Source organism: Panicum virgatum, chromosome 2K, assembly GCF_016808335.1.
Source record: "Panicum virgatum strain AP13 chromosome 2K, P.virgatum_v5, whole genome shotgun sequence".
In the NCBI taxonomy this organism is placed as follows: Eukaryota; Viridiplantae; Streptophyta; class Magnoliopsida; order Poales; family Poaceae; genus Panicum; species Panicum virgatum.
The window spans coordinates 63,216,067-63,239,945 of NC_053137.1; the positions used below are offsets into that span (position 1 = coordinate 63,216,067).

Below are 23,879 nucleotides of genomic sequence, written 5' to 3' on the forward strand. Positions count from 1 at the left end.
TGCCGCTACTAATGTGCAAGTTTAAATACCTGTCTCGCACATGCAACACCGTGATGCCGCCACCTGTCATCCTAGTAGATTTAACACGTCATCCAACTCCTAGGTGGCGGGCCTCCACGTCGGAGGCCCCCTCCCCTCTCGAAAGTAACCCACACCTTCTCTCTCCATTGGCGGGGCCCACGTGGTTCTCTCTCTCTCCTCTCGGTTTTCAGCTTTGCTTCGATTCCATGCATGGATTTCTCCTCCCCCCACAACCCCAACCCCAACCGCACCCGTCGCCCCAACAAAACCTCCGAGCAGATCACGACCTCCGCTAGCTTCGCCATCCGCTTAACCACACCACCCTACCTTTCCTCCCCTCTTACTCCTTCACCACTGCGCTACCCTCCTCAAGCTTTGCTCTTCCTCCTCTCCCCTTCCCCCCAGATCTCCGACGCTCCTCCACGCGCCGCAGACCATCCTTCCCCCCGATCGCGTCTTGATGGCGCTCCGGGCCGGTTTCTTGATCCTCCGGCCCTGAATTCCAGCTCCCTGCTTCGTGATGGATGCCGTGGAGATGGAGCTCGCTGCTGCGGTGAGGCATGGATGCAAGGTCTGCGGGAAGAGCTTCTCGAGCGGCCGGTCGCTCGGGGGGCACATGCGGTCGCACCTCCCGCTCGGCGAGGCGGCGGCGGAGGGTGACGCCGCCGAAGAGCTGGCGCGTGCTGCGGCGAACGGTGGGCGGATCCCCAACGGCGTGGTTGGGTACGGGCTGCGGGAGAATCCCAGGAAGACGCGGAGGCTGTCCGACTTCGCCGACGAGGAGGACGGAGGCGATGGGGATGGGGATGGCGAGCACAAGGCGTGCCGGGAGTGCGGGAAGCTGTTCTCGTCGTGGAGGTCGCTGTTCCGGCACATGCGGAGCCATGCGTCCGGCGGAAGGGATCGCGACGACGAGGAGGACGTGGACGTGGAAGAGGAATTCGTTCCAGAGGAGGCAGCGGAGGCAGAGGAAGCAGAGATGGTAGTACCGACGGTCGAGGCGCCTCTGCTGGAGCCGGCGGCCGTGACGGCGCTGGCCGCGGCCCCTAGGCGGAGGCGCCGATCGATGCGCGTGGCGGCGCCGCCCCCCGCGCGGCCACCGGTGCTGTGCGGGTTCGAGAAGGAGCCGGAGGACGTCGCGCTCTGCCTCCTGATGCTCTCGCGCGACACCGGCCTGTGGAGCTCGCCGTCGCCGGTCAAAGAGGAGCGCTACGACGGCGCGAGTAACCGGGCGGGCCTCCCGAGAAGCGGCCACGCTCACAAATACAATCCCGACGACGCCTCGACCCTGCTCCAGCACGGCGGCGACGCCAAGATCAAGGGCCGCGTCCCCAACCCCAAGGGCAGGAAGCGAAGCTCGCCGAAGCAGCAGCGCGACGCCGTGGCGCCGAAGCGGACCCGGTACGAGTGCCCCGGGTGCGGCAAGGTGTTCAGCTCGTACCAGGCGCTCGGCGGCCACCGCGCGAGCCACAAGCGGATCAACACCAGCTGCAGCGCCCCCAAGGCCGCCGCCGCCGCCGCCGCATCCCCCGCGCAGGAGCCGAGCACCGAGACGTACGCGTCGTTCAGCACCCTGTCCCCGTCGGCGTCGCCGGACTCGGTGGCCATCGGCTTTGGCAAGCTCGATGCTCGGGCGGCGGCCGAGGCGGCCGCGGAAAAGTTCGCGTGCCCCGTCTGCTTCAGGGTGTTCTCGTCGGGGCAAGCGCTCAGCGAGCACAAGGGGTCGCACTTGATGCCAGCCGACAGTGGCGAGCTCTACGCCGGCGAGGCGGAACAGGACCAGGAGCAGCATTCGGCGGCCGCGGCGGGGTTCCTTGACCTCAACTTCCCGCCGGCTTCACCGGAGGAGGCATGATGCTCGGCCCCGCTGGCCGCTGTACTGAACCAAGCTTGATCCGCAAATCAAGGTGATCAATGGTGAGGATATGTACAGATTCAATTCATTTCATTTTTTGCAAGCTTCAGGGAATCTTGGAGGGAGGAAGATTAAGAAGAGGTCGAGTTTTCTCGCAGTTTACTTAAAATTCTTTTAGCATTTCTGTTCTTCAGGGTACTAGTAGACCAATAAGCTATGATGATCTGAGCTCACAGTAGCCGAGCTGGTTCAGTTAACAGATGCTAAGATTAGCTCGAAGAGCATTGCTGTTGACTTGGTCGGTGTGTTATTTTTAACTTGGCGCATATGCTTGCTGAAGTTAGCTAACAATCCCCCGTGATTTTCTGGGTCAATGCCGACCTTTGCTCCGCTGCTACTTTTGCTCGCCAATCTGAGACGAGATCTGTCTTGTGCGAGGCTGAAGCGGATTAGTTGCCTCAAAGTAACCAATTGCTTCAGCTGCTGCATGCTTATGAGTACCTCGGTACTGTCATGCTACTGGTTGGTAGCTCTGTGAATTGGGCAGCACATTGCACATACCTGAGATTGAGAGAGAAGCATGCAACACGAGTACTGTACCATACATCTCGATCTCTCTCCATCTCTTATCTCCTCTGACAGACAGCACTGCGATGCAATGTGGCAATGTGCGTAAAGAAGGCACTACCCCTTGTTTAGTTGCAATGTTCAAAATTCCAAAAAAATTTCCGGTACCTGCATGGAGACTTAAATCTAGACGAAATAAAAAACGCATTGCACAGTTTGCATGTAAATCGCGAGACGAATCTAATGAATCTAATTAGGTTGTAATTAGACGCTAAATTGCTACAGTAATTCTACAGTAAACAACCTCTAATGATGGATTAGTTGCATGGAGATCTGTAATTAATTTTATAATTAATCTATATTTAGTACTTCAAATGTAGAAATATTTTTTTTCAAAAACTTTACAAGCGGCAGCCTGAGTTGTGCAAGCTAGGTCGATCAATGGAGGTGTCGAGTATGTGAGCCAACTGAAACAGGAGGAGGGCAGCTTCAAGCAAGCAGGGCCGACGAGTACAGTGATGGAAGCTCAGGAGCTGCAAGCTGTCAGTCTCAGTGACAAACAAAATGATTGGTTAGGACAGTGGAACAGCAAATCTTTATGCAGCATATGGGTACTGCTGAAGAAAGAGGTTTGGCATGCATGTGTGTGATGGCATGTGGGCTCAGGCAGTGCAGTGTGCAGAGAGGTTGTTCACTTGTCCACCAGAACTTTGGACAAGTCTTCTCGCTCACCATTCCGGTCTCCCTCTCTCTCTCTTCTTTGTTGCTTTAGCGAGCTAGCGGCGAGATAGTTTAGATTTTTTTTTTGCTCGCAAAAGATTCGTATAAATCGTAATCATGCCATCTTTCTTTCCCTCTGTTTCTCTCTCTCTAGTCTCTAGAGACGTACAGACAGCTCACGCAAATGTTGTGTTGCTCATGTCTCTTTCTTGTTCGCCTTCGTTGAACTAGCTTTGCCTTGGGAGGCACACAGGACACTTGCTACTTGCTCCAACTCTGCCGAAATTTCTATACTCCACTGCAAAGCACAAAATTAGCTTGCAGCCTGCTGCCCGCAGAAGCCTTGATTCTTCTCTTTGTTTGGACCGGAGGTGTTAGCAGCTGGGCAACATCACACATGCATTTAATTTGTTCAGGTTACATCTGTGTATGCATGTAGCATATTCCTTGCTTCGGCTCAGCAAACTGCGTCGGAGAACAATGTTCCATAGGCCCATCGTGCCGGAGTATATAAGTGCTAGTATCACGCAGCTCTGCCACTGATCAAAACTGAAAAAGGCTGGTGGCCAAGATGCAACAAAGATTGTGAACTTGTTCTAAATTTGTGGTGAGAGCTTGATGGTTACGATTTTCTCTTCTTTTTTGGGAGACACGGCAGCTTCAACAGGTGCGATGGCGATCTCCAAGCACCTCTTTTTATCGGTGCCAAACAGATGGGACCACGGCCTTGTACCGGTCGTCTTCTCCATCCCAGTAGGTGGTGGAGCTCTCGATGTTGGTAACCCACAAGTTGGGGCAAGCTTCCTCTTTTCTTTATGGCGCGAAGATTGGGCAGCGGCCTCATTTTGACCACGGATTATATAGCAGAGCCAATCCGCGTGTGGTCTCTGCTGATGCTTTCAATTCTGCAGACTCAAGTGCTGATGTGCTTCAAACCCGGGTACATCCAACTTTCCAAGCATTGGTCCATGCGTGGACATGGCTGTTTTGCTGGTGCCTTCTGAAAATATGTTTCAGAATATCAATGATGATCAAAAGAGCACGAAAACATATGATCAAGCGATTTCTTAGTCTTCATTATAGCATTGACCGGAATGGGTGGCCCCCAATCAAGAGAGTGTTTTTCTAGTGTGCTGCTTATTTACTCTAATTTCACTCAGCTCCAAACCAAACCGTGAGATCCTATTTGATCAGCAATGATGTCCCTAGAACAGTACTAGGGTTTTTTAAGCCTCGAACTTAGATGTCCATGCATGACATCCTTGGAATAGCAGGCATCACAAGACTAGAAAGAAATGAGCTGTCACAAGCTCTTTTTTTTTCTTTTTTTTTTGTCACAAGCTCTTCTTGCATCTAGCCAAAGGTCCAGGTCACTCTCCAACTTGTGATAAAGATACACAAATGCATATATTCATGCAAAGGAACATTGATCATCTCTGGGTAATGACTTCATCTCAGAGACAGCAATGGGAGGATGCACATAGTCCATAAACAAAGCCATGAGAGGCCATCGATGTGCAGGCAACTTCTATTAGTGGTTCCCACAAATGTGTGCCCAACCAAACCAAACACCTCTCACCACTGCACAAAGGAGCCATTACCCTCTTGCCCTGCTTTGTAACCACTTAAACCAGCCTTTCTTTAGCTACTAGGCAGATCCAGATCTGCCTGCTTCAGTGGTCAGTACAGTGCCGCTAAAATTAGCCAGGGGAGGGGTCTCAAGATAGCCTCTAATTGGGTGTTCGTGGCCGGATTAGTCGGCAACCACTAGCTGCAAAAACGTCATAAATTGTAGCTAACTAATTTGACTTTCTTGTTACTGTTTTTTTGGTTTGCCGTCAGAAGTGTTGAACGGAGCTAACAAGTCTGTACTTTTTGTTTTGTTTTGAGGAAGTGACATTATTTGATGATGATACTGGACTAGCAGAAGCAAATGGTTGTATATGTGAATTCAAGGATGTAATAATTGGAAGGATTGATTAGCTAGTGAGCAAAAGATCATACCAGCCTAGCTTTTGGGGTATTCTTCACAGAAAAGGTTAATGCTTTTTACATGCCCCCTGAAAACATGAAACAATCATACCTCCCTGTCTCTAGCAAATATTGCTCGCATCAGCCATCGTGTCAGGCCATGATACTTGCCTTTCAGTGCACTGTCATTGGGGGTGGTTAAAGAATGAAAAGTTCTTTAATTAGTTGGGAACATTCAGTGGCATTGGAATCTGAGAAGACTATGCCGAATGACGCAAGGTTTACAAAACCAATAAGTGAAAACAGATGACCAAAATAACCATTTAAGAATGTCCTTATTCCAAAACAATGCCCCATGGCTAACATGCCTATATCGAATACTGCAGGTTTTGATTTTCTGAGGTCATTAGACCAATCAGTGGCGAGTGTGCGTTGTAAGATTATGAGTTGTACTCTGTAATTTAAAAAAGTCATTACACCAATCCAAAATTCAACAAATTAAACTTTTGAACTTGAAGTGACAGTTCGTTTTGCTTAAAAAAAATACATGAGCATAATTTTTAACTTGTTTTTATCATTTAAGGTTTTTGCATGGAAAAAAAATTGGGCAAAAAAGATGAATGGTTAAACTTAGTGTCCAAAAGTTAATGGTGTCAAATAGTTCTTAATTTGATGGAGTATATCACACACCTCTATTTTTATACTAAAAACTATCGACTCTAGAACAAAACATCTCTCGATCAATGTAAAAAGAATAATCTTAAGCTAGATAAAGAAATACTAGGAAAAATTTCTACTCCCTATTTGGGTATTTAGATGCCCACAGATGCACAGATAAATGAAGTTGGCGTTTGATTTTCTAAGACCCCTTACCATGATAGCCAAAAGCAGAAAACACACAAAAAAATTATAAAATTAATGAAAAGAAAGCGCAGTCACACGTAGCCGCTCTCGAGTTTTCCCTCCCTGTCGGCTCTCTGCGCCGCCGCCATGGAGGACAACGACGACTGCCCTCCCCTCGCCGTCGAGCTCCCGCCGCAGGTTCCATCTCCTCCGGCGCCAGCTCCTCCGGATGCGTCGCCAGTTGGCGTTACCGTCATCACCGGCTACCTCGGGGCCGGCAAGTCCACGGTGAGATTCTCCGTACCCTAACGGCGTAACCACCGCCTCTCCCTCGCTGTATTTGTTTGAAGTAGGCGCGTCAGCATCCGGCATCCGGGCGCTGCGTAGAATGAGAGGCAAATCGCTGGCTACCCGATATTTGAGTCGGGCTGATAAAGTGATAGCATACCTTTAATCTCAGAAAATCGAGTCATAATTTAATCTATGCCGTGTAATATCATGATTATGAGTTAGGATTATCGCAGAAGCCCTTCTGAAAGTTGCCATCAGTTCATTAGTAACCATTAAAGAAGTGTTATGTTAAGTTTCTTAGTCAGTTTGTTGATTTTGCTGATTTATGGCTTGAGAGTTTCTCTTTGAACCTGAAACTTTCAGTTAGTCAACTACATTTTGAATGAACAACATGGAAAGAGAATCGCCGTGATACTAAACGAGTTTGGAGAAGAGATTGGGGTTGAAAGGGCGATGATCAATGAGGGTCAAGGTGGTGCACTTGTTGAGGAATGGGTGGAGCTGGCAAATGGATGCGTCTGTTGCTCTGTAAAACACAGCCTGGTTCAAGCACTTGAGCAGCTTGTGCAGAGAAAGGATAGGTAAAATACAGTTACTCCTATCTACGCGAGGATACTTTTGATTAAGTACAACCTAGGATCCCAGAAGTATGGGCCCGCCTATCTGTTTTCTTAACCTTTTGATATGTTGATGTGGCCAAATCATGAATTTGATATTGACATCCTGCCTGCAGCTCAAAGTTGCTGACATCCTGTTTTTTTGGCTCACAACATCCTGCTTATCTTTTGCTAATGATGGTTGCTTGCCTTATCTAACCTGCATGAAACTGTAAAGTTTAATTTTATTTGTTGATGGTAGGTCATGCTCCTGCATTGATCCTATGTTATAAGTTGGATTGATACTGTCCTTTTGAACTGTAATGATCTAAAATGTCCTAATATGTTAGATTAATTTGGTATTCTGCAGAATGGATCATATATTACTTGAAACAACAGGTTTGGCTGATCCTGCACCACTTGTCTCTGTTCTTTGGCTAGACGACCAACTGGAATCATCAATTAGACTGGATTCTATTATTACGGTGAGTTCACCCATGTCTTATTTCTTTGTTTTGCTTTGTTTGATCAGTTGTCAACCATCATCTTGTGAGATGTAGAGATCACTGTTGCTAATTACATGCATAAACTTTTGTGCAGCTTCCTCTTTATATTTCTCATTCTGATAGTAATTTATAAGTTCTGCAAAATATCTGTTCTTGGTTTCCTGCAGTTGCTCTTACGATAACAATTTAAAATATCGCATCACATTGGACATTTTTTAATATGATTTAGCTATCTATCTACAGGTCATTGATGCAAAAAATTTCAGGGTTCAGATTGATGAGCACAAAAACTCCTCCTCATTCCCTGAAGCATTTCATCAAATTGCATTTGCGGTAACTTATCCTTTGTTTCTCTCTTATTATTATAATATCATGGTTTATTTTTGGGATCTTCACTTCTAGAATTTGGAGGTGGAGCTTTCTTTTGTTTATTCTTGCTGCTGCAGTTAGAATTCATAAGTCTAATATTCAAATAACTACAACATTGTGGCAAATTCTTTTGTAACAGGATGTTGTGATATTGAACAAAATTGACCTAGTGAAGGACAACGTTGAGGATTTGGAAAAACATATTCATGATGTGAATGCTCTGGTTACAGTGGTGCGGTCTGTCCGGTGCCAGGTTGACTTGAATGAAATATTTAACAGGCAAGCATATGGTGCCAAGGTCAGTAAACTAGTTAAAAACTTGAGGCCACCTTTTTTTCGTAATTACGCCAGTGTTTGAAGCATAAGTTGCTTTGATGTCTTTGGCAATTCTCAGAGGTCATTTGAACTCTACAATGATATAGTCTATAACCGTAGCATAAAGCTATGAAGGATACATCTAACCAACAATTCAGTGAACTGCTGCTTTGTGGCTTGTGTGTGCTCCTGGCCTCCTGCTAACTAACAGTTGGCCCTCTAAATTGAAGTTTTGAGCAACTATATGGTGTTACAATTGGTCCTCGATACCAATCAACACTGTTCTTATATGTTCTGAGTTTTAAGAAACTAAATGGATTCAACAAGCAAAAAACAAATGTGCAAAGCTGTTTGCTACTCCATTATAAGGCATTATACAGCATACACGCTAAATTTATACATTGGTCTGATTTTGGGATACAACTGTCTTATTTTGTCTTCTTTTTTTTTTTGCTAGAATTCTTCTCATCTGCAAGAACTGCTGGACTATAGTAAATCAATACCACCTAACCGCCGTCATGATAATAGTATTTCCACCTTGTGCATCTACGAACAGGATCCGGTTAACTTGGCTAAGGTACTTTCTCTCCTTAAATGAACCATTTCAACAGAATTATGTAAAGAAGTCAGACATCAAGACATAGCTATACAGCAAATGGAGACTGGAAAGAGATTTACTATTTAAGGACACCAAGTTGACATGCGCAATTGAGACACAAACAACAATAGGATTGGATTGGCCTTCTTTGTATAAACTGCACAGTTTTGCTAGAGCTTCGAAGTATATCTCGATTTCTTTCATTTACTGTTCCACATTATGTGGCATTCTTATTTCATAGGATAAGTTTTTCCTATACCTAATTTCTGATTTCGAAGATATATATTTCTTGGGACATCAAAACAAGATGTTCAACACTTTCCCTTTCAGCTGAACTAAATGACAAAATTAACTAATTTATATTGGAAAATCTATCTAATAATTTCTAGCATCCATGCCTTAGTGGATATTACCCAAGGTTTCTCAGTTCTTAATCCAATGAATGTCAAACTGCCAGCTATCAGTCGTTTCACATATTTGTCTGATACTCTGTTGTCTCTTTCACAGGTGGAATCGTGGCTCGAAGATCTTCTTTGGGAAAAGAAATCTAGTATGGATATATATCGTTGTAAAGGGATTTTACATATCCATGACTCAGATCAAGTTCATACATTACAGGTTTTTACATCATACTCATACACCAACCAGAAAGGACTGCATTATGAGCTAGAGCTATCAAGCATTTTTGTTAGATTTCCCTTATAAACCCAATAGCAAGATAACTATGTTGTGCAGTTGATTCAATATACTGTTTGGTCACCACTAATCACAGAAGTCTGATTTTTCCTTATGCAGGCAGTGAGGGAAGTCTACGAAGTTATGCCGGCTCGAAAATGGTCCGAGACAGAGTCTCGCATGAACAAGATAGTCTTCATAGGTAAAACCCAAACCTCAGTAGTTTAGAATCTGGAAATTCTGAAGTGGTTGTAATCTTTTCATGCTCATTTTGCCACAGGCCGCAATTTGGATATCAATGCTCTCCAAGATTCATTTTCTGGTTGCAAGGGCTGATAACGATTATCCTGTTTCTCTTGCACAATGTTAGTTGCCATTTTTTCTGCGATGTAAATTGTCCTTTGTATTGGCAGTTCTTGTTCACATTTTCTATTTTGAGGACATCACGTGCCATTATGGATAGTTTTTCTTTGGGGCATTCTGCTGCCATCACCATGAGTTGCTATGTTCACTAACTGGCTTGGATTATGTTGAAATAGTCTCAATTTTACACTTATGTGTTATAGGTATCTACGCCAGTTTAACTTGCCTCTACACACACAGGTACCTCTGTGTAATGCTGAACTGAATTGGCACATATGGGTCTAAACTCATCAGTTTAAGTGCTCCATATGTATATTTCGCCAGTGGAGAATCTTCATAGTGGGGAAACAACTCATTATTCCAAGATTAAGAGAAGGATTGAACTGGTCGTGGTGCCGTAATAGCATGTTAGTGCTTCTCCAACGGCACCACGGTAGAGTTTTTTCTGCTGAGCTGCTTTCTGCTCAATTGAGAATGCAACTGGTGTGCGTTGTGGATGAGGCATGTATCTTATTATGAGCTGCACTTTGTGGAAGGAGTTAACTTCGAGGTGTATGCAAGCTGATCGAAGACACGCTGAATACAAGGACAGTGGCGTAAATTTTGCATGAGGTAGGAACTGAGATACATTGGGTTAATTTTGTTTTGTGAATTGTTGGCCTCTCTTGGATCTGGTCTGGCATCTGTATTCTGCTCAACTTCACGGAAGAGGCAGCGCAGCTAAGATAAACTACTGCTGCTTGCGGAGTGATTTCCCGTCATAAACTGCTGATCACTGGAGCTCACAGTGCATGTGGCTAAGTTAAGTAGGATACCGAAGAGTATCACATTTTTTTTGTCCTACGCGCAGATCCTAGGAACTATTGATGGAAACACAATGGATTGGCTGCACAAGAACTACAATGTAAACCTTTCATACCCATACATGTCCATAGATGGTTCTGAACTTCTGATAGCAGTGATCCAGTGGGTGACTCCAGTATCTGCTACAAACCTCTTCAACGAGTGACTAGTATAGAAGAAGCGCTGATCATGTTGGTTCCTGAAGTGCGATTTCGCAATAGGTTCTTGTCCATAGTCCATATCGATACGTGACTCGTAGCTGAGGCTCGCTTCTAACCCATATTCCCTCAGGATAATAGCTAAAGTGAATCAATATCTATTTCCTTGATTTTGAACTATTCCCATTTTGAGCAATCGATCCACCATGGCACGTAACGGCTTAACAGCTCTGGGGTCCACTTAGGTATCCAATTTACGGAACCACCCCCAACTCAGCACTTCGCTCCTCCATTCCTGACCCATCCATCACGCGCGCCCGTCTCAAGATCTCAGCCGCCGTCTTCTCCCTCTCCCCGCCACTCCCCCCTGCCCCCGCTAAAACCCTAATCCCTCGCCGCCATGGCTGCGGCGGCGGCCGCCACCTCGCTCCTCCTCCGCCGCAATCGCAACCCCCAGCTCCTCCTCCTCCGCGCCGCGATCTCCTCATCCCGCGCGCTGCCCCAGCAGGCGGAGCTCTCCCCGGAGCCGACCGCCGCCGCCGCCGCCGCCGCCCCCGACCCCGCGCCGCTTCCCCCGAATCCCAGCACGGGGAGCCCCTTCTACGGCGAGAACTGGCGAAACCCCGCCGCCGCCAACCCGCCCTCCTCGCTCCTCCCCGCCGTCGTCGGGGGCACCGCCTTCGGGGCGCACCAACGCATGGCGGCCTACTCCGACGCCGCGGGGCTCAAGGAGACCTTCGCCAAGTGGATGGCGGAGCAGAAGTGGGAGGACATGAAGCTGCTCTTCGACTCGTGGGTGCGCTCGCTCGACACCGCCACGGGGAAGCCCAACCGCCCCGACGTCGATCTCTTCAACCACTACCTCCGCGCGAACCTCATGACGGGGGCCATGCCGCACGAGATGCTCGATCTCGCCGACCACATGCGCGAGTTCGAGATCGAGCCCAACACGGCCTCGTACAACCTCGTGCTCAAGAGCATGGTCACAGCGCAGGAGGCCGAGGGTGCCGAGAAGCTCGTTGAACGGTGAGTACAGAGTACGTTATTCTTGGAATGGAAGCATTGTCATTGCCAGGTGCATTAGATGACAGATTTGAATTGTCGTGGTTTTGCAGTATTTGTGGCCACCTATTTGGTTGGTAGTGTATGTACGGTACATTTTTAGGTTTGGGCATATAAGAATCTGCTGGGAGCCTACGGATTCAGAGTGCTGATTGTATCTGTTTTAATACCAGGATGTGGTTGTTTCAGATGACTGTTACTAGTTCTGATTACATTACTTCCAGAGTTCCCTGTTTTACTACGCACTATATTGATATGCTAGGGCCATAATCTGATAGCTTGACATGAGGCATACAGAGCGGGCAACATATCTGTAGAAAATGGAACTGGCAACATATAGTTTGAATGGACACACGTAATAATGGGAAAAAAATGGAAATGTCTTGATCTCTCGTTTGGTTTTGCATTTGATTTTATGGATGTGGGAAGCTTGTTGATTCACTATGTTCTGTGTGAATTGGTTTGCTGAGACTACTGCTGAGACTACAGCTGTATTACAGGTTTTTGATGTTTGGTCGATATGAACTATCCTATACATGACCTGGTGTGTCGACCTTAGGTTCTACAATATTTTTGTATCAGTGCTTAAGTATATAAGAAGTGAAAAGTGCATTTGAGGTTGGGGTGTTAATGCCACAAAAATCTATTATTGACATAGTTGTATTTAACTTCTTAAAACAAAATTGTGTAGCATCAAGTTGGAAAAGTGTGCGGTTTGCACAATAGGTTTCTTCTTTCTTGTATTCCTTTTATCTTCTCTTTGCTCCTCTGTTTTGTGTCTTAATATGTCAATGTGTTGTATTGTATCAATGTTACTTTCTGACTCTCCACTACATTAGATTTGACTATGAAATGATCCCCTATTTGTTGAAATCAGGATGCTGCAAACAGGAACTGTACCAGATGATGAATCCTACAATTTGGTCGTTGGCCTGCTGATTAGACAGAACCTTTTTGACTCAGCTCTGAAGTATTTGGATATGGTGCTTAAATCAGGCCACACACTATCTCTAACTATTTTCACTGATTATGTCCGAGCATGTATGAGATCTGGGAGATTGGACACATTGGCATCAATTATAGAGAAATGCAAGGTACTTCTTCTTGGAATGGTTAATCTAGTGCACCTGAGTTATTTAGATTGTTAATTGCAGCTGGTCTCTGTTCTATGTTTTTTTTTGGGTTATATACCCATAACTCATTAGTCTTTGGCATTCTTGTTTTGGGGTTATACATTCTGCATGTGTATGTCAATATTTGCTTGCCTTGTTTATGACACTGATTTGTTTTGTTTCAGACAACAGATAAGAACAAAGTCTTGTGTCCACAATGGGCCTGGTGCATTGACATAGCAGAAGCTGCATTTGAAGCTAACAATAGCAAATTAGCTCTTTTTGCTTTGGAATTTCTTGCAAGATGGATTGTTCGTGGTGAGAATGTTAAACCTCCCGCTCAGCTGTCAGTTAATGAAGGTCTTGTAATATCAGCTCTAAGTGCTGCTGGCAGAACTTATAGTACTGACCTCTTGAATGCTGCTTGGTCTCTACTACGGAGGTCCCTGCGCCAGAAGAGGGCACCCACTCCAGATACATATCTTGCCAAGATTTATGCTCATTCATCAATTGGCCAGCTTCAACGGGCTTTTGGGACACTGCGTGAATTTGAAAATGCCTACGGGAACTCTGAGGACATTGATCCAGAGCTCTTCTCGCCATTTACTTCCTTGCATCCACTTGTTGTTGCTTGCTGCAAAGATGGCTTTAGCACACTGGATTCGGTACTATTCGCATAGCACCTGCTATACATGATCTATTGAGATGGCCATTTGTGATTTTCTTTTGCAAAGAATGATGAAATACCCTAATCCTATAGGCTCTTCTCCGCAGGTGTATGTTCAATTGGAGAATCTGACTCGTGCGGATCCACCATACAAATCTGTTGCTGCCCTTAACTGTGTTGTATTAGGCTGTGCAAACATTTGGGATATTGACCGAGCATATGAAACTTTTGTGGCTATCAAGGATAAGTTTGAACTCACACCTGACATACATTCATACAATGCCCTTCTGTGTGCGTTTGGAAAGAAGAAAAGGGTATTATTATCTGTCTGGTCTATATAATTAATATTTATGGCCTTTATCAACTTGTTCCATATCAATTTGTTTAATCTGTTTTCCTGTACTGCAGACAGAAGAAGCTTGTAATGTGTTCGAGCATATATTAACTCTTGGTGTCAAGCCAAATGCAACAACATACTCCCTACTTGTCGATGCCCATCTTGCAAATAAAGACCCAAAAGCTGCTCTTGCCGTAATTGATAAGATGGTTAGTCTAAATTACCATTCAAAAATGTATTTTTGCATGGAAACTTCTCTAATTATGTTTGGTTCAGGTTGATGCTGGATTTACACCTTCAAAGGATACCCTCAAGAAGGTTCGGAGACGCTGCTCTCGTGAATCTGACTTCGACAGTGATGAGAAGGTGCAATCCCTGGCTAAGCAGTTAAACTACAGAATGGGTGGTGAAAACAGGAGAGAGTTGCTTTATAGCATAGAATACAATCCTGTGTACTGAAGCAGTAAGTACTGGTTCATCTATTGGATTTCACACTTGTAGTGGTTGCTGTTTTTTTGCCCAGGCAATTAGTGTTGCAACTTGCCGCTTAGGCTTAGCGGACTTGTTTTTCTCTGACTTCATTTGACGCTGTTGTTTTTTTCATTTTGATAGGCAGCTTGCGCTCAGTTTGCTGGCATTTCGGAAAGCAGACATTGTAGCTTGTAAATTATTTCGATGTACCAGATTTTCTTAAGCAATTTTCAGTTACCCATCCCATCATTTTTGCTGGCAGGATTGATGTTAGGACATTATAATAAGGCTGTCATACTATTTGTTCATTCAGAAATCGAAAATGTCAGTTCTTTTTCGTAATTACAGTAGCATCTTGCATGTCACTGACTTCGCCCCGTTCAATGATTCCAGAAATTTGTTTTGGGCCATTTTGCAATTGGGATGCAACTAACGAAGTCCTTGAGTGATTGGATCGCAATTTCTTCAAAAGATGCTATTCGTTTAGGCGTTTCCACCGTGTGGCAACTGATTATATGGAAGTTGGCACATTGTAATGTGACATCCTCAGATCGATGACCCTCTTGGCTTGTTGACATGCCTTGTTTTTTTGTCCTCCATCTACTCTGTTCCAAATTGTAGGTTGTTTGATTTTTTTGACTCTAAATTTGACCACTCGTTTTATTTAAAAATTTATACAAAATATTATTTTTTTTGTCGTGGGTTGCTTTATCAATACAAGATCTTCAAAAATGACTTACATTTGTCAATATTTATACAAATTTTTTGAATAAGACAAATAGTCAAACTTAGGGTCGAAAAAGTCAGACGAACTACAATTTGGAATGAAGGTAGTACATTGTAATGTACTAGTTTGTTTTTGGCCACCCAAACCAGGAATGTTGCACCATGAAGCATGAACTATCAAAATCAGACAACTTAGTCCTCTAGATGGTTTTGCCATTATATAGATAAACACATTTCTCTTAATACGTATGAATTGGAAAGGGGAAATGAACTAAATCTCCACCTCAATCAATCCATCCATGAATGAATTGGAGGAGATTAATATAAAAGGAGAGGCCTTTTTTTTTTGCAAAAAAGAGAGAGGCGTAATTAGAAATACGCTTTCATCCGCACTACGTTTTGGTTGCGAACGGAACGGGGAGAGACGAGAGAGGCAACGAATCCAGGAAATCAATCCCCAAATGGCCAAATTCTTCTGTTCCACCAAAACGCAGGTTGCCGAATCGAGTGCAGCAGATTTGAGTTGGAGCGGCGGACGCTGAGACGCAGGGGTGAGGGCACGGCGGGCGGCGGTACTGCCTGACGAACGACGAGTCGGCGGCGAGAAATTTGGAATTCTACCATGGTCGGAAGTGGGCTTCGGTATTTTGCCATTCCGCAAATTGGTTTCGGTAGATTGCTATTATGAAACATGAACACCCTGCTGCAATGCCATTCCACCCTCTTCCGATTCATTTTTTAATTTTCTGCCTTTTATTTGATCCGATCTTCCCAAACTACCCCTGCCCCCATCAATCCAAAATACTGAACGAGTCTCGTTCGTTTCCTCCTCGCTCTGTTTCTTCCCAGGCGCACGACGGCAGGCGGCGCCCCCTCCCCCAACCTGCGCACGACGGCAGGCGGGCGGCGGCCCCTCCCCCAAACTCGACGCCGCTCTCTGATCCTCCCAGGCAAGTTGCACAACCTCATTCGCGCAGCTGCTTTTGTTCTCAAACCCTAACCCTAGTGCTTTTGCTTCAGTGATTTGGGGATGTCGCAGGGCAGCAACAGCTTCCATCCCGCCCGTTTTGTCGGCCTCACGCAATATCCTGTAAGCCCTAGTGGCCTCCTCTCATTCCTTGCCCAGATTGTGGGGATCAAGTGGTGGAGTGCAAATCATGGAAGCATAATGGCCGAGTGTTCTTCAAATGCATAAGATACGATGACCATGTTAGTTGCAAATACTTGGTTCAATTAGGTTGGTATTTGATGAAGGGTTCACTGTTTTTTTTTGTTAGTTGGAGGTTCCTGGCAGATGCGGGTTCTTCAGGTGGCTTGAACAATTTAGGTCGATTATTGTTGCAAAGGAGAAACAACTGATGCAAGCACATGCTGCAAAGGAGCAAGAACTGAAGGAAGTTTGTCCTTCTACAAGTGGATTTCAGATTAGAAGCAGCCTGTGTGACAAGGGGAAGATTGACAAGTTGATCAATTTGGTTCAGTTCCTAGTGCTGATCTGCATTGTCATAGCTGTTGTAATGTTTTTTGGTGTAGTAGTGTTGCTTGTCAAGTGATCAGGCCATCCATGTATCAGTGATGTTTAGTTTATCTGTAACTGTGACTCTCTATCAATGATAATTATGTATCAGTGATGTTTAGTTTATCTGTAACTGTGACTCTCTAGCAATGATAATTATGTATCAGTGATGCAATATTATATCTCTCAAATTGGCACTTTACAATGTGATGCAATATCTTGGCTTGCATTTTGATTGCAGATAGGTCACAAATACTGAGTTCACAAATATAAAATTTGATTCAGCCACCATGATTCATGGGGTACATAAAACATGACAAATTCATGAGATATTGAATTCACATCTCAGATACATAAAACATTGCAAACACATGATAGATACTGAGTTCACATCTCAGATACATAAAACATTGCAAACACATGATAGATACTGAGTTCACATCTCAGATACATGACATGGTTCTCACATCTCAGATTGCAAACATTACAACTCAATTGGTCTTGAGCTTCTTAGGTGTCAGCTTCCTTGGAGGTGTCTTTTTAACACCAGATGTGGGCTGCATGCTCCTAGTCGGTGAGGCAGCTACCATGGTTGGCTGGGAAGATGTTCCTTCTCCAAGTAGCATAGCAAGTTTGCTGCCAAAAAAATAGAGTTATGAGCAAGAAAACAATTCAAGTAACTTTTAGACTTTTCTAGTTTTTTTACCTTCTGGTGAGTCTAACAGGACTATTTTGCATTATTGTTTCAGCATTTTTCTTGGTCTTTTTCTTCACAGGTTTCTTCCCAGCTTCCTTGGTACTATTTTTTCTTGGCTTTCTCTTCCTTTTCTTTGTTCCATTAAGGGTACATTTGTAGCTACTTTCACCATGGCCCAACTCTCCACATCGACTGCACTGTCTTTTTCCTCTGATCATTTGTCTCTTTCCTTTCTCCTTGTCATCACTGGTTTCAGCAGATTTGGCCTTAGATTTGCTACTACCACCTTCAAGGAAGCTTTTGATCCTTTGTTTCCTTTGCCTTCCTACACAAATTGTTAGCTGCCAACAATCAGAAATAATATACACAAAAACAATTGAAATTGTTAGATGCCAAGTTAATACCATAACAGTCTTCTTATCAGGTTGTCTTCTCCCAACAATGTGCCAAGGGCAATCCTCTGCCTTACAATTGGCTATATATCTAGTTGGGTCAGTTTTCTCAAGATCCAGTTCAAATTCCTTATTTATAGCAAATTGTCGCATAGCCAATCTAAATTCTTTCATGCAAGGGTAAACAGAGCCAAGACTCATGCATGGCTTATCTGGGTCGTACACAATCACCTTCTCCCCTGGTATGCAATCATCAACATGTAGAGATGCACCATCAATATTCTGAGCAGGGACATTTTCTTTGTCGGCACACTTAGCAGCTACCGCTGCAGCTTTTCTAGCCTTCTCTTCCTCATCTCTCAAACCCAACATTTCAAACATATGTTCATCCTCGATGAATTCTAACCTTCCCTCACACTCGTCATATATTTGATTGATTTGCAGTGTACTCCAATCAACATTTCCTACATTTGGTGCTACTTTCTCAACAGGTTCTGAATGAGGTAAGACTCCATCAACATCTCCAGGAGCTTCTACGAGTGCTACACTAAGCTCAGGCTCCCCATCGAGCCTAGTTAAATCGATGCATAGAAGAAAGAAAATAAAGCAGTTAGATGGGGATGCACAACTAGTACCCTATGCATTTGAGTTAGATAGCCTACATCATCACAACAACAAGCAGAAGGAAAAATGGATTACCTAGGGACGAGATCCATCCAATCACAATCCATGGCTCAGATCCACGAAGCTAGTCAAATCGAGCCTTGTAACATGGGTCCTTTGGTGGCAGCAGGAGCTTGCGGGATAGCTCCAGGTCGACAGCAAGGGGCGGGGGAGGCGCGCAGAAAGGGGCGGCGTCGCAAGCGTGGGGGGTTTGGACCCCGACGGGCACGAACGGGCGGCGCCGCTGCCGCGACGGGTGACCTCTTGCCGGTGGCAAGAACTGGGAGGAAGGAGTGAGATATGGATGGGAGCGAGCCAGACCGAGATCCGAACAGATGGATAAGGTATCTGTTATGCGGAAGCACAATGGTAAAATGATATGTCCATGTGGTTTATTGTGGGAGAAATCAGCAAATGAATTGGGAAATCTCGAATAGCCATTCTACCGGCTGGGCACCATTTCATAATGGCAATCGACCGAAACGAATTTGCGGGATGTCAAAGCACCGAAGCCCACTTCCGACCATGGCAGAATTCCAAATTTCTCGTCGGCGGCGACACAAGAGAAGGCCGGACCCTAACGCCTGTGCCGTGGCTTGCTACCGCGGCGGCGGTTGAGCCGATCCCCTAGTCGGACCGCCTCCATGGCTGCCAATCCTCCGCCTCCGCCTCCCGGGTCGTCATCTTCGGCTCCGGCGGGGGGCAACTACTTCCCGCTCCCTTTCCACCTGCAGCAGCACCAGCCGCAGCCGCAGATGCCGCCGCCGATGGCGGCGAGTAGCTACCAGCAGGTACCAGCAGTACCAGCAGCAGCTGCATCAGGCGCATCAGCTCTTCCAGCGGGGACGCGCAGACCATCACCCCCGAGGCGCTGCAGAGCGTCAAGGCTGCGCTCGCCACCAGCGACGTCCTCGACCCGGCTGCCAGCGCCAGCGCCAGGCCCGCTGATCCCTCCGCCAGCAAGAAGCCCATCCCCCGACGCGCAGCCGGACAATCCTGGGAAGACCCCACCCTCACCGATTGGCCCGAAAGTACCAACCATATACCTTCTCTTAATTCAGTTTCCTTTGTTTCATGCCTCACCCTTCTCCCGTTTCATTGGGTCTGAACTCTCAATAACTTGCAGACGATTATCGGCTGTTTTGTGGAGATCTAGGGAACGAAGTTAATGACGATGTTCTCTCCAAAGCATTCTCACGGTTCCCCTCCTTCAACATGGCAACTACTTCCTCTTATCCCAAAAAACTTATTCGTGGTGAAACTTGTCCTATTTAATATGCAGTATATGAGTATATTGTAAAATTCTTACAAGAGTTTCTATATGATAACCAAGGAAAAAAAAGATACTCGGTTTTTTAGTTGTGGCACAAGGTGCTGAAACCCATGGCCAATTATCAACCAGTTCAATATAATGCTTCCTCATAAGTAAAAAGTTATGCAGATAGTATGGCCTGAAATGACTGATCTAGGTAGGTAACCTACAGCAGTCATGCTGTATTTCAAAGGCTAATGTGGAATGCATTACCAGATTCATGGTATAGAGTAGATTCTATAGGAATTTATACCAAAAGCGATTGATCTGGATAGATTATCATCTATCAATAATGGGCTCCGACATAATATATGAACTAATCTTTCAGCATGAATTATATTATGCACATCATAATATTTCAATAGAAAGCTATTGATGGCGGAACCATGCTTTGCAACATATTCCTTCTGGTCACAGAAAGTTCTTTGGTTTTGTGTAATCTGCTGTTTTGACCTTGTCTGTTGTTCTTCTGTAGATGTTTAGTTTAGGATGTGTGATTTTTCCCAAAAGAATATTTGAATAATGTGATATTTTACCTGACTTCTAAATTAGAATAGAAACAGTGGTGTCCAAACTAAAAACTGCCTAAATCCATAAATTGTTGCATTGTGTCCTTTTCAATTTTGTTGAAAATTTATGCATGTGAGAAAACCAGCAGCTTGGGGATTTTTCCTATGGATCTTTCTCACATTAGCTATTCTGGAAAAATGTGTTAGCAGTTATTTGTTGAGACAGATGAAATAACAAAAAAAACAACAGGCTTCAGTTTAGCTTAGTTATCCCTAAAGAAATTTGTAGCTAATAATAAACAAACTACTTCTTGTTGAACTGTTCTCTTCTTCCTTCCTTGCTTAAATCCATGTAGAGAAACCTACACTAGTTGACTGAGAGAGGAGCTAAGAGATACGGAGGCAAAGATTCTATAACATGAGAGAGGTCACTAAATTAGCCGCTATATTCAATTCCTATTTATGATTGACCCAGATGCTTAGCTATACGGATGAGGCTTAGGAGTATGTTGGTAATTGTATGCAACATTTGGCGTGCATTTCATGATTCTATACGGTGGTAATTTGGATTTCACTCTTTTATTTCAGGTTGTTAGAGACAAGAGAACTGGCAAAACTAAAGGATATGGATTTGTGAGCTTTTCAAACCCTACTGATCTTGCTGCAGCAATAAAAGAAATGAATGGTTTGTATCTCAAATATGTTATGCAGATTCAGTTGCTGCTGCTTATCTGCGTGTTTTGATTGACTGTTCCCCTTGTCCTTTTGAACAAACTTCTCTCAGGAAAATATGTTGGGAACCGCCCTATTAAATTACGTAAGAGTAATTGGAAGGAGAGGACAGATGTTGAGGCTCTAGAAAGGCAAAAGGTATCTCTCTGTTTCCTTGTTTAAATGTTTTGCTCTCCTCATGTCCTCTAATTTCGTCCATACTTGTCAGAATCATGTCCAGAGGAAGCCTAAAATGCTCAAGAAGAGTATTCTTCATAAGTAAAGTTATATACACCCTACTGTGGGTGACCCCTGTGTATGGTAAGTTCCTTCTCAGTTCACATGATGGCTTAGCTTTAAACAAATGCTCTTCTCTATTTGTGGTGCCACATCATGGTCTTAATGTTTGTTTTTACCAAATTGTGGATGATATTTGCACAAGCTGCAAATGCTTATATTACCTGTACTTGCTTGGTCTGAATAGTGAATAGTAGTCTTTTTCACGTACCAAATACTGGACGTGTACTATAATATTTCTTTTACTGAGTTGTGGATAATGTTCTATCATTCGCACAGCTTGCAAATGCATATAGGTATATTACCTTTACGTGCATGGCCTGAACACTAGCCTGGTCTTGTGGTTTGCCATTTGCAACTTTTTCATGTACTTCATTCCAAACTGTAGATTTTTTTAGCTTTGTCCTAAATCAAACTTGTTTAACTTCAACTAAGTTTGTAGAAATAGCAAGTAAAGGCACTATGAAAATATTTTCATGGTCTATCTAGTGAAACTTAGGACAATGCACATACAATTTTGGAATATAGGGCTAACAAATGTTGGGTGCGTATAATGATTTTATGGAGGGAACTAAGGAATGAAAAAATGATATATTCTGTGATCAGCTTTTACTACTAAACAAAGAATATAGTCAAACTGGTGATTTTGCATATGTCTTATATAAAATTACTTAGAAAACAATGTAATATCACCCCAGTTGTGATCTTTTTCTAAAAGAACATTCAGCATTATTTTTGCAAGTGCCCCTGGAAGCAATTATTTTCGTGTATTATTCTTGGCTCTTAATGCTGTTTTTCGTTGATCTCCACATGTGTTTCTTTTTGTGTTGCTCTCACTATCTTGTCTCTGAATGACTGAATGGAATCAATGAAAAATCGTTATGTATCTCTACCATAGATTGATTTTGTTTTTTTATAAGATACCATAGATTGACTTAAGGTTCCTTTGCATATGAAGTTATTTGTACGATCCACAGGGGTCTGATAGATGGCTTGTCTGTTGTATGTTCATGCAGTGCTGCTGCCTTGAGAATTGGGATGATTCGACATCCGAAAGCTCTTCACTCATATACTGCACTAGTCAAGACGCAAGGCTGCCTGCTGTTACATGCTATATGGAAATTGGCAATGTTGCTCCATTTCGTTATGGTGTTCTGTGAGCCTTGTGAACATAAAACGTAGCGATAGGCCGCTAAGTGCCACTCTGTGCCATTTTTGTTTATTTTCCTTAGTAGTAGTTTCTTCTTGAAACTTTAGTATTTGCGTTGATGTGGCATTATAGTGAAATGCTGGAATGGTGTGATGGGTAGTGACTGATGAGCAGAGGCGGATGCACACCCCGGGCCACCCGGGCCATGGCCTGGGGTTTGGCCCAATTTTTTTTCATTTTGCAGTAGCTTCTACCTCTGGACTTGGATCAATTGCTGAAGAAGGACTTGGATCAATTGCTGAAGAAGAATAAATATATTACTTTGCGATGACGCTTTTTTATGTTATCTATCTTTCCGTTTATATTTTCATGTATCTTTTGAACTGTCAGTTTGTGGACGTCTATACTTAAAACTCGGCCCGGGGTTCGACTCTCCTGGTTCCGCCACTGCTGATGAGGGCTTTGTCGTGAGTACATGTGAGCCTGACTTTTCACTTTAGGTAGCATCTTCTGTTGAACTATTTTGTTTGCTTTTCTCATTCTTTTGAGTGCGGCACTTTTTGTATAAGATTGAGAATGCGGCACTTTTTGTATAAGATTGAGAATGCGGCACTCTTTTGAATGAACATGATATTTCCTTCAGTGCATGTAAAATTCGGGATATTTCCTAAAATACATGTAAAATTCGATCGAAACAGAGGTGTTTCTATATTAGCTGGAATTGACTGGGCATCTCTTGACTCTTCCTAGAGTCCTGCTCTGTCCACACTCGGCCATCTGTAGTCGAATAAACAGGGAGTTCATGGCTCACCACAAGTTGCATGCATTCAAGCCTCAAAAGATTATTACTTTTCTTGAAAGACCAAGTCGCAAAAATGTTGGTGAACTACACACGTGCAGTATCCAAGTTCATCAGGTACCATACTATTTGTCTTTAATTCAACAAATTAGAGAATTACTTGTCATTTTTTTGCCACGCCTGCCTTTCTGTTGCAATGCGCACTTGTTGGGATGATGGGATCAGATCCGTGGAGGCAGAATATAAAACATAAAAGGTTCTTATAATGTTCTATTTTTTCAGAGTAGAATTCCTACATTCAAAACATGGCATATATGAACGGTTATGTAGTTCTAAAGGCATCCCCGTCGCGTCCAGGCGGACTGAGCTCGCCTTGGGCAACAGCCATGCCTTGTTGCCTAGGTGTCCAGCTCGCCTCGGGTCGCCTGTCGCCTTTAAAACACTTCTAGACTCCATATACATATACTTTAACATTTAGGCAAATGCTAAGGCTTTCTCCAACCATTCCCCCCATCCAACTCCCCCCAAACGTACTATTTACTATATTTTACTACCTCCCTCCAAAAGATTCCTCCCCCTATAACTCCTTCTCTCCAACCATTCCCCTCATATCTATTCCCCCTATATACTATCACTCATTAACTAACTATTTATTTAACGTTTTTGAATTTTAAAAAAATCATACAATATTTGTACAGTCATAATACGCATTATCATCGTGTTACGAGGCTCAAACGAGATTAATATCGCGAAGAAACGGTGTGATT

General features: G+C 44.1%; 3 protein-coding genes and 1 pseudogene across 6 annotated transcripts; all 4 read left to right on the plus strand.

Annotated features, from left to right (window-relative positions):
• The first annotated feature begins 208 nt into the window (after window positions 1-208).
• LOC120693828 (zinc finger protein ZAT9-like) lies at window positions 209-2,250 on the plus strand. Its single transcript, XM_039977050.1, has one exon. It carries the CDS (start codon window positions 542-544, stop codon window positions 1,874-1,876), a length of 1,335 nt encoding a protein of 444 aa, XP_039832984.1. The 5' UTR covers window positions 209-541; the 3' UTR covers window positions 1,877-2,250.
• A 3,729-nt stretch (window positions 2,251-5,979) lies between these two features.
• LOC120693858 (COBW domain-containing protein 1-like) lies at window positions 5,980-10,610 on the plus strand. Of its 3 annotated transcripts, none has more exons than XM_039977084.1 (10): window positions 5,980-6,265; window positions 6,632-6,849; window positions 7,235-7,349; window positions 7,614-7,703; window positions 7,879-8,037; window positions 8,512-8,631; window positions 9,160-9,270; window positions 9,448-9,529; window positions 9,608-9,692; window positions 9,931-10,610. In XM_039977084.1, the coding sequence occupies exons 1-9, from the start codon at window positions 6,125-6,127 to the stop codon at window positions 9,661-9,663; spliced, it is 1,092 nt and encodes a 363-aa protein (XP_039833018.1). In that variant the 5' UTR covers window positions 5,980-6,124; the 3' UTR covers window positions 9,664-9,692; window positions 9,931-10,610. The 3 variants fall into 3 exon arrangements, 2 of the variants coding, with proteins under 2 accessions (XP_039833018.1, XP_039833010.1); XR_005683196.1 differs by having other exon boundaries at window positions 6,040-6,265; window positions 9,608-9,716; window positions 9,931-10,447; XM_039977076.1 differs by lacking the exon at window positions 9,931-10,610 and having other exon boundaries at window positions 6,040-6,265; window positions 9,608-9,883.
• A 368-nt stretch (window positions 10,611-10,978) lies between these two features.
• On the plus strand, window positions 10,979-14,934 carry LOC120693839 (pentatricopeptide repeat-containing protein At1g26460, mitochondrial-like). 2 transcript variants are annotated; one of them, XM_039977068.1, is made up of 7 exons: window positions 10,979-11,717; window positions 12,631-12,847; window positions 13,051-13,530; window positions 13,640-13,846; window positions 13,941-14,078; window positions 14,146-14,332; window positions 14,734-14,934. In XM_039977068.1, exons 1-6 carry the CDS (start codon window positions 11,092-11,094, stop codon window positions 14,326-14,328), a joined length of 1,851 nt encoding a protein of 616 aa, XP_039833002.1. In that variant the 5' UTR covers window positions 10,979-11,091; the 3' UTR covers window positions 14,329-14,332; window positions 14,734-14,934. The 2 variants fall into 2 exon arrangements, with proteins under 2 accessions (XP_039833002.1, XP_039832994.1); XM_039977060.1 differs by lacking the exon at window positions 14,734-14,934 and adding an exon at window positions 14,482-14,682.
• A 314-nt stretch (window positions 14,935-15,248) lies between these two features.
• Window positions 15,249-22,480, plus strand: LOC120693877 (annotated as a pseudogene).
• Window positions 22,481-23,879: the final 1,399 nt, after the last annotated feature.